General features: G+C 40.4%; 1 protein-coding gene across 8 annotated transcripts; it reads right to left on the bottom strand.

Annotated features, from left to right (window-relative positions):
- Nucleotides 1-769: 769 nt before the first annotated feature.
- LOC126625676 (homeobox-leucine zipper protein ROC3-like) lies at nt 770-6716 on the bottom strand. 8 transcript variants are annotated; one of them, XM_050294711.1, is made up of 12 exons: nt 6553-6716; nt 5723-5975; nt 5419-5603; nt 5196-5313; nt 4585-4773; nt 3773-4276; nt 3397-3498; nt 3095-3307; nt 2692-2860; nt 2261-2529; nt 2061-2177; nt 770-1895 (listed from the first exon to the last, which is right to left on the bottom strand). In XM_050294711.1, the coding sequence occupies exons 2-12, from the start codon at nt 5885-5887 to the stop codon at nt 1404-1406; spliced, it is 2523 nt and encodes an 840-aa protein (XP_050150668.1). In that variant the 5' UTR covers nt 5888-5975; nt 6553-6716; the 3' UTR covers nt 770-1403. The 8 variants fall into 8 exon arrangements, with proteins under 8 accessions (XP_050150668.1, XP_050150675.1, XP_050150676.1 ...); XM_050294718.1 differs by having other exon boundaries at nt 2061-2159; XM_050294719.1 differs by having other exon boundaries at nt 2061-2156.
- Nucleotides 6717-10486: the final 3770 nt, after the last annotated feature.

Below are 10486 nucleotides of genomic sequence, written 5' to 3'. Positions count from 1 at the left end.
AAACCCATGCGAAGCATAAAACAACATCTTCCTCAAAGGTCCAATTATGACCTCTAATATGCTCTTTTGCCATCTTGAAAATTTGGAAATGGGAAGAAATGGTAGAAAGAAAAATTGGAAGAATTGTAGGAGAAAATGAGTTTTGTGTTGATATTTGAACAAATACATAGGTATTTATAGAGTTTTTAGGTGAATTTTGAGTTAAATAATTTTTTTTAATTATTTTAGTCGTTGGATTTAAATTTGGGCCGTTAGATCTTTTTTTTTGCCGTTAGATTTTATTATATTCAATCTCAGCTGATTGATTCAATGTATTTTAAAATTAGATTTTTTTTTATAAAAATAAGTTGAATCTGGACTGTTGGATCAATCAACGGTCCAATGAAATTAGCCGTAGGATTAAAAATAGAGTCGTTGAGCTCGTGATGGTGGCCGACAGCTGCCCTGACAGTGAGCCCCCCTATGCCGGGCGCTGAAGGCTGCAAAACGCGTGAGGCGTGTTTTGCGAGTTGTTGGGCCTTTTTGTAGCGCGTCCATGCGCACAGCTGGGCTCTATCACTGCTTTTGGGCTAAATCTTGGCTGGTATTCGGTTTTGTTTTAGGTTTAAGGTCCAAATTAGAACTCGAATTGGATTGAATTGGAGGGGGGGGGGGGAATAGAAGAGTAAAAATAGGTTTTAGGTCATGGTTGAAGTTGGCCTAAATGAACCGTATGTGTTTATAAAGATACAAATTCTAAGAAATAAAGAAAAAGGTGAAAATTTCCAAATTAAAAAAATTCAGATGCATTAAATTCTTATCATAAACACAAAAGCCAACAGACAAGTCAGTCCAGAAATAGAAGACGCAAAATAAAGAAGACAGAAAAGGCAACACACAGGGAGAAGTCAATACCCGAACCACCACCCTTGCTGACTGGTGAGGCCCCATTCTCTTTAATTTGCCTACTTTTTGAACCTCACCAGAAACCAAGGGTACTTGTACATGGTGCGCTCTTGACTCCCCGCTCTCAACCACCACATCCACAACCTAACAACTACCACGCACCACTCCACTACTGCTTACACCATGCATCTCCCTCTTATTTACCAAAGGACCACTACCACACACCTCTAATGCCCTTGGACTAACAAATATAAATTAGGAGGAAGTTGTTATTCACGCTCTAAAAAAGTCATGCTGCATTCCTTCTTGTGATTCAAGTACCAATTTAGTGAATCACTAATTACGGTATAAAAGGAATGCGGGATGACTTTTTTTTAGTATGAATAACAAATTCCGATTGCAAACCCTAAATTTAGTATGCATGCATGATTACAAAACAAGACCAAACTGCTAGATGGTTTGTCTCTGGTTGGGGAAGAAGGAAGAGAGACTTAGGTGCAGCTATATGTATATAGCTGTTACTGCGGGGTCGCAGCAGTGGGATGGTCAGATCCGCCAGAAATAACGCCAACACTGACATTATCAGTAGTAGCGGTGGTGCAAATGTTGCTGCTACCGAGGGCGGAAATGATCTGCTGCACCGAGTTGCAGAGATGGTTGTTCATCGCGGTGACACTGGAGAGGTTGAGTTTTGCAGATGGGCTTGTGCTGGCAAGAACTTGAAACCCCACAGTCAGCAAACAACCCGAGTTCATGATGCGCTTTTCCTGATTCTGATCTGGCGATGAGGTTCCATGATCAGCTGCAGTGGCAGCACTAGATTCCATAGGCTGCACTGGGACAATGACAAAGCCTAGAGGAAGGAGGGGAATGCAGGATGGGTCTTCTCCGCTCATTGCCAACTGGATGCCATCAACATCCATGGTTGCATACACCACCAGGCTGCCTGACTCATCAGTGCAGCTCTCTTGTAGCATTATCTCTATGTTCTGCGATGAGTTGCTTGATACCTGTATATATAAACGTATGAAGTAATATATGATGGTCAGTTATGTATTAGTACGAATTGAAAATGAAAAGGAGATTTGAACTACAGGAATAATTTATAAGGAAGATGTAAAGTAGCAATACGTTATATTAGTAGAAGTAAATTCAAAGGGAGTGCGTAAGCTTACATTTATGCGAAGAAGAGAAATGCAGTTTCCAGGATGAGAGCCATTGGCAATGTGAGCCACTTCATGTAGGGAATTCCCATTGGTAAGAACATCGAGCTGCTGACATAATGCAGGAGGCTAAAAGAGATCAGCAAAACATTTTGTGTCAAGAGAATAACCATAGCTGGTTTTTACTTGTTTTAGCGAAACAACATAAGTACCTGAGCTCTGCGGCGTTCATCCCGTAGGAGTTCAAAGACACGGTAGTGCGAATAAGGGAGCCAAGTGGTAGAAACAGCAGTGAGAATGACCCCAATGGGTTGACCAGCTTCTGTGACTTTCCTTGTGGTTATTCTAACAGTGTCACCTGGGGAATCAGATATAGCCGTCCACGACTGCCCATTGGAGGTGCTCATGCTTACACAAAACGTTCTTATCATTCTCTGAGCCAATTTCATCATGTTCTTGCGTGCTTCGGGTGAAGGTATCACTACATGTACAGACGCCAATTAATATATGTTAATCACCAACAATTAATTATACGATTCCTTGATTATAAATGCTGGCAACTAGTTTGTAACAGGTAACTGTTTATCTCTGAAAAATAATTATCACTTGATTATATGATAAGAAGAAAGATCAGTAATTTAACCTCCGAGGTCTGATATATTTCTGGCCATGAGACTTGCAACCCTTTCGCATTGCCTTTGTAAGACTGCAAGCCATCGTTGCGCCCCAAATGCCATCCCACTGTAGACATAGTGACTGAATATTTGATGTACAGGTTTCTCCTCTATCTGTGCATGTTCTATCCATGTAACCTGTGCAGAAGCCAGAAAATAGTAAGTCTGGTACATCTAATACTTCCCTCGTACATTTTTACTTTCGCTAGTAAGGCCATATAAATGTACGTTGGAAGCGAACTTGAATCGGTTGAATTAACATGTTATAGGAAATGATTGCAAAAGGAGTACGATATTTTGATGGGTAAAACTAGGGAACTGGAAAACTAAAAGCATGCGCGTAGAGGTTGAGTGAAAGAAGCGGGAACACACCCTTGAGTATCCATTGGGCATATCTTGGATAAGACAGCCGGACGGCCATCTCTTGTACCTGGGAAAAGATGATTGAAGGTTGTCATGGAAGCTATCTATGGGAAAATCAACAATTGCCCAGCTGCCCTCCTCTTCATTTTGTTGACAATAACGTAGAAAATGAGTTTCTCGGGTTGGCACCAGAGGAGAAACAACTTGCAATTCCGCATACATCTGCAAATCCAATTAAGTACAACCAATTAATGTGTCTTGATGAACATACGGAGTTATGATTTGAGAATTTCTAGCTTTGAGATACCTACCAGCTGAAGGGAACCGTTTGCTTGACCTGAAGGATCTGCTGAAATAACTTGAACAGTTTTAGCTCTTGAAACTATAGAAGGAAATAATTCCATCCACTTATTCTGCAAAAGGATAATTGAAATAAGAGAAAATTGTTTTAAATATTAAGTAATCTATCAGATTATAGTATAATAGATATATGGTATATTTGATCACCCAGAAATAATTGTTTTAAGTATTAAGTAATCACACAGTGAAAAAGAATAATTTGTATAGTTTGGCAACTATGTATGAAAGTGGTTAAGTTTATTCTAGGGTTTTGTCTGGTCCAAGAACATTACTCACTAATTAATCAAGGCATTGCATGAATTCTCTAATAAAAACGAGGGCACTTACAGCATCAAGGAAGGCATCTACAAGATTAATGCTATTCATGATAACCACAACACTATCGCGAGTAGCTTCCGTCCTGCACTGATCACTTGGCTGCTGCTTGAGGTTCAAGGGCCATGGCGGGAATATGCGGGCATGTTCTTCAACATTTAACACTTCCTTCCCGTTCTCATTGTTCCGGCTCCAAAGAGGCTCACCAGCCCGGCACATCTTAATAAGTTCGGCAACTGAGGATACCGCAAGCTCTACTGCAAGTGATTTTTCGTCATCTGATAAGACACCACCCCAACTCCCAGCAGGAGCAGGGTAGTGAGAAGGTACATGCGGTGGTAACAGAGGCATGGGAATCATTTCCGCAGAAGTCATCGGGTACTCTTGGAAATGCCTTGAATAGATATTCATATCCAAATCCAAGTTGAACGCCGGCATTAGTGGAGCTCCAGGTGCCATTGTTTGGATTTGCTGCCCACTAGTGTATTGAGAATTCAAGCAGAAAACTCGTTCCAACTGTGAGCACAAATTTTGTAATAACTTATCAACCCTAAACAATTACTTACAAATGAAAATGCATGATTAATAGATATATTTCTCTTCAATATGCTGTAGTCAATCCAATTAAAATTTTTACTGCTTCTGATCATCCAAAATTACTATTCAACTTAATTAATTTGTTCTGCAGTCCATTCAGCTGATTATCATAATTAAACATTAAACAGTTGCACTGCTATTTTTTTTCCATGTACAAAAAAAAAGAAAAAAAGAATGAACTTTTGATAATGAAATTACCATAAAATAATTAAGAGAAGTATCAATACCTCTTCTCTGAGTCGAGCATTCTCAAGGCGAAGATGTTGTTCATCTAAGCCAATGTCCGCAATCATAGCAGGACCTTTACAATTGGGGCACATAATATTGCTCAGCGCTGCTTGTAGCCGGTAATTCTCGTTCTTTAGGTTCTCATTTTCCGCTCTAAGCATGACATTATCAGACCGATCTTGTTGTGCCTACAATAATTTTTGTTTTCAAACCACAACAAACAGAAGAATTAGTCAAATTTAAGCAGAAATTAAGATAATAAATCGTAGCTGTAACAATACTTGACATAACCCTAGCTGCTAATGGCACGCATAAAACAAAATTAAGGAAAAGAAAAAGAAAAAGAAAAAAGACAATCCTAGATGCTAAAGGGGATATGGATAGCTATAATTTATTGCTGGACTTTGGGAAGCACATGATTTGGTAAAGGGTTTAATGCACATATATTAATTTGGCTTCAGACTTTATTAATTGCTAAAGAAGACTATTACTTATATGCAGTCTGCAGAGAGACAGATGGAGCGATCGTGGTTATATATGTTTAGGGCTTAAAGCTAGTCGTTGAGTAAGAACGATGAACGCGGCTTCTGGGGAAGCGTGTTAATATTACCTTCATCTGGGTTCGCCGGTTTTGGAACCAGAACTTGACCTGACGCGGCTTCAGCCCCAGTTCTTGACTCAGTTTCATCCTCTGCTTGTCGTCTGGGTGCGGACACTCCTTAAACATACTGTAATATGTAAAGGAATTAACACGTTAATTATTTTGTTAGAGAGAGAGAGAGAGAGAGAGAGAGAGAGAGAGAGAGAGAGAGAGAGATCTATAGTAGAAGTACTTTTCCATTTCTTGGATCTGATGAGCAGTGTGGCGATGGTAGCGTTTCTTCTTGGGCGGTTGCAGTTGGTTGTCGGCTTCTTGTTCGTTGCCTGATTTCTCTTCAATTTGCTCGCTCCCGGACCCGCTCTCCATCATCTGATCTTCCTTTCCTTTCATCATCATCAGAACCCCATTTTCTTCCTTCTGTTTATTTCATTTATCATCGCAAACAATGTTAGTTAAAAGGATCAAACATTACAAATTAACAATTAGTTAAGAGATTGTTGAATAATGCCAAAATTATGAACAGAAAGGTTGCGTACAGGAGGACTGAGAATGGAAGAGAAAGGCTGGAAGGGCAGCTGATGATGGGTAGGCATGAAGTTGAAGTTAGGGTTCTGGATCGGCGACGAGAAGAGGGTTTCCGGGCTGACCACGTTGCCACCTCCCATGGCCATGCTTGACATTACTTGGCAGTGCCCATACATTATTTCTTGGACTCTCTAGTACTCAAAGTTTTGTCAGATAGCTAGCTAGGGTTTGCTCCTCTCTTCTCTCTTCACTTCAGGTTTGAGCCTGAAACTTTCAAATTTGGTATCACAAAACAAGATCAGAAACATTTATACATACATACGTACATACATACGTACATACATATATATATATATATATAACAAAGCAAAAATCACAATTATCTGTCAAGTAAATTTATTGAACATTACTTAAACAAGAAGAGTACTTAAACCCAGAGGAAATAATATCTTTTCTTTTCCTTTCTATTTTTTGATAGCTCCAAAACATTGCAAAGGAGACATTAAAAATGCTGAAATTAGAAGTACTCAAGGTTGAAAAATTTGTCAAAAATGAGGTGAGATATTTCTATCCACCAAGTCATTAACAAAACCATTTCAAGTATAAAAAAAATAAAAAAACAGAATAAAATTTAAAACTTTGTAAAAAACAATACTTCCAGGCAGCTGCAGTTGGAACAAAAAAGATCACCATTAAATATGAACATTACCACCTACAAAATTAATGGATACCTACCAGTAAAGATACTAGAGGAAGATAAAGAGAGAGAGAGAGAATGAGGAGAGAGCCATGCAGTTGAAGTAGAAGTAGTGTCGGTGTTGTTTGCAAAACGATCACTCACCGTTTTGGTTTGGTTGATCTGCTGGTGCTTCAGAGCTTCAGAGACCCAGTGGTGCTAGTATCCCATCCTCTCTCTCCATCTCTCTCTATTTCTCTACGTTTAGCATTTTTACACTCTTTCTTTCCATCCCCACAAATCTGTACATTTATTAATTTACTGTGCGTGGTAAATGCGTTTCGACAGAAACCGATCAACGCCACTTAATTCGTCGTCGGCCGTTTCAGTACACGTGTCAGTTTCTCGATGGAAGAGCAAGCGTTTCTCCCAGACAAGTCTCATCCCCAAGTCAAACCCCTTTCTTTCGACTAAAACCCCCAAGCCAATTAAGGACGCGTGTATTCACGCAACTTCTGTTATTTGATTTGGGGACTGTACTCGCGCTTCGGTCGCGTGCGGTAATTGCTTCTGCTATAACTAGGGAAATTAAAGTCAGTGGGGAGCGGAAATGGCTAAGCGAAGGAAATTGACTTTTAGAAGGAGAGGGGGGTTGAAACTTAACAACTATTTAGTATTACGGTTTATTGATATTCATTTTTACTTGTAAGTAAGAAGTTTTATATTCAATTCAGCGAATTCGAACCACATTATTACTTGTCTATTGTGAGGCCAAGTCCATCCCCTTCAAAGATAATATCGTTTGTTAAAAATTAAAATTAAAAAAAAAAAACTAGGGTTGTAACTGTTGAGAACGGGGTCAAAGGATCTGGGCCGTCCGTTTATCTGAATGTGAGTTCCCACTTCCACTGCTCATGGCGGAGTCCTCAACACGGTTGGAGGTCGGACGATATAGTCCATATAATTCAACTTGGAGGTGGGGTCTATTAGTTCAAGACAGAAAAGTAAACGAGGTTTGAAACTTGTATTTCTGTATTGGAGTAGAATTAATATTTAAGATTGCTTCGAACATGTAAAATGAGATATCATAGTGGGTTTTACATCTCAAAATTGTATTTTTACATTAAAGATACTCTAATTCTTTATACGACAATCATTGCAACAAACAACTATATATTTAGCGAGAAAAAAATTCCTCACTAAAGTTTTCTTTTCATAGCCCTAGCTTGATTTTCAATGAGGATAGTGTGGAGCCAAAAATAATCACAAGGCGATATGTGAATTTTTAGGCAAAATAAGACAAAAATACCCTTGAGGCATAATGGGTTCCCTACGCGTAAGTAGCGGGCAATCATCTTTCAACCAAGTCAAAAATGACCAAAATAGGTAACAATTTAAAGCATATTTCATCAAATCAGTTCTATAAGGTAATTCCCAAAACCTAATTTATTCTATATGTTTTATATTCCATTATTTAGCTAATCCATTAGCTAAATAATATATTCCTTTTATATTTCCTAAAACCTTTCTTTAAAAATAATAATAATTGACTAATTGAGGAATTAATCACCTAATCAATCCCTTAATTGTCAATTAAAACATTCATTTCACCCTAACTCCCACAAAAGGCCGGCCATCTTTCATCCCCAAAATAAATCAGCCATGCTTTATACCTTTTCTATCACATCTTTCCTTTTTATGATAATAATTAGCTAAGTTAATTAGGGAATTATTTTGATTAATTAGGAATTATTTCCTAACTCCTAATTAAACCAAAATTTAACCTACAAAACCCTAGCTAGTGGCCGGCCACTCCCTCTCCAAAAGGGATTGGCCTATCCCTATAAATAGGCTCCCATTTTCACCAAAAAATCATTCCAACACTCTTACTAAAATTCTCTAGAATTCTCAAACACTTTTTCTCTCTAAATTCTAACTTTGGCATTAGAGGTTCTTCGGCCAAAACCCCCCATTCATCGTGGGCGCGTGAGGCTCTTGGCCTTGACCTAAGGTGTTAATTGTTTTGTAGGTGCAATTTTATCCAAGATCAAGGAGGAAAAAATTTGCATCCACAAATTGATGCTTTCATTGAGAGTTGAGATCTATACTCGTAGAAGACTCTCACATAATAAGGGTTTTCTCTATTTTCTAGTCCATTTGAATATTTTTCATACATTCTTATTATTAGAATTTTTTATTTGCAAAAGTTCTTTGATAAATGTATAAGAAAAATATAATGGCTAGAAATTTAGAAAATTCCACAAGTAAAAATTCTAATATTCAAGAAATGACCATGGCGATCCACGAGGCTAAATGTGGTCATAGGCGGAGTGGTACCACCATTACGAGATTCCACTATGGCCCAAGCCGTGCCATCCAAGCTTGCACGGGTTCGAACCCAAGCCTCGCATTCGCATGCATCACGCGCTGAGCAACCTGCTCCCGACGAGCAGCCTACTCTCGTGGCCCAACCTGCTCCTGCCGAGCAGCCCACTCTCATGGCCCAGCCTGCTCTCGTGGCCCAACAGACTCTCATGGTCCAGCCTGCTCCCGCCGAGTAGCCCACTCTCATGGCCCAGCCTGTTCCTGTGGCTTTCCAAGTAACCCAAGTCGGTCCAAAACTATCTCAACTATCCGGACCTACCATCAAGCCAGGGCATTCTCACCACATTTTTTCGCGGATTTGACATTTCATAACTCAAATCTCGCGCTCGGAGTCTACCACCCTTCCACTGCCTAATGAGGCACATTCCTTCCAAGCTCTTCCAACCCAAATGGAGAACAACACTTGTCTCGAAAAGTCATAGAGTTGACGAGCGCCCTCGCACAGCAGACAACCTTGGTGAACCAGCTCTTGTAGCGTACCGAGATGCAATATGTCCCAGATGAGGTGGCCCGAAGTAGGACAAGGGCAGACAAAGAACCTCTTCAGTAGCGTCCCAGTAAACAGCTACTCGACTAGCCATGAACCGAGCGTTCAAGCAGTGTACACTCCCGATTGGGCCCCCAAGATAGCATATACTCCCGTCTTAGAGAGCGGAGGGGCGTGCACTATCGACTAGGCTCACAGACGAGCATACATTCACGGTTGGGGTTACACTCTGATAGTCAACATGAGCAGTCTTCCAAGCGAAGTGTTCATTTGCGGCTAAGCCATCAAGGAACATCATCCACCTCACATCGGAGTAGGCAGCACGACTGACGGAGAGAAACAGTGACTCAATACGGCTCAAGTTCAACCGGCAGCCCGCGAAGAACTTGCTTGCCTGCTAGGAACGCGCTACATGCACTGTATCCGCGGCATAGACGAGCCAAACACATGGAAGAGTAGCCTAGACCAGCAAGTCACAGTTGGGGGCAGCCAAGAGCTCCGTTACCCTAACAAAGACAAATTCAGGAAGAAGTAGAGAGACTATTGGCCAAACGATTACGCAATTTCCAACGTAATAAGGTCACCGACTAGGCACTATGACGGAACATGACCAACATAAGCAGGTCACCCTTCACGAACGAGATCGAGCAGGCAGAGCCTCCACGCGAGTTCAACATGCCACATTTCACATCTTTCAAATGGGATGAAGACCCAGAAAGACACTTAAAGCACTTCCGAAACGCAATGATCCTCTATCGAAACAATGATGATCTCATGTGCAAGATATTCGCCACCACTCTACAAAGCGAGGCGCAAGATTGGTTCTACACCCTGCCGCCACAATCCATTCAGAATTTCGATGAACTTTCTTTGGTTTTCACCAAAGAATATTCATCCTATAGCTCGATAAAAAAGAAGTCCGACCATTTGTTCAATGTCAAGAAGAACCCAAAAGAGTCCTTCCCGACTATGTGAGGAAGTTCAAAGCTAAGAAGGCAAGGATAGTCGGATGCAACGACTCGATAGCTAGAGCAGCCTTCCAAAAAAGCATTCCAGCAGACCACTTGCTATTCGAAAAATTGATCATGAAAGAAGATCTAACTCTGGTAGACTCTTTTGCTTTGGCAGAGAAACATGCACTTTGGGACAAGGCTCGCCAATGCACATTCAAGGACTTGAAGAAGTACACGACATTACCTCCCTAGAAGCAGCGGATGACTTATTTGT

Source organism: Malus sylvestris, chromosome 6 (genome assembly GCF_916048215.2).
Source record: "Malus sylvestris chromosome 6, drMalSylv7.2, whole genome shotgun sequence".
In the NCBI taxonomy this organism is placed as follows: domain Eukaryota; kingdom Viridiplantae; phylum Streptophyta; class Magnoliopsida; order Rosales; family Rosaceae; genus Malus; species Malus sylvestris.
Note: the sequence above shows the minus strand (reverse complement) of the source record. Positions and strands in the feature narration are given on the sequence as shown.

Bases quoted from the DNA above. Each gene is read 5' to 3' on its own strand.
- LOC126625676 (XM_050294711.1), bottom strand. From the start codon at position 5,887: ATGTATGGGCACTGCCAAGTAATGTCAAGCATGGCCATGGGAGGTGGC. The intron at 2,178-2,260 runs GTACTTATGTTG...GATCTCTTTTAG, and splicing joins ATGAACGCCGCAGAGCTCAG to CCTCCTGCATTATGTCAGCA. The intron at 1,896-2,060 runs GTAAGCTTACGC...TTATATATACAG, and splicing joins TTTCTCTTCTTCGCATAAAT to GTATCAAGCAACTCATCGCA.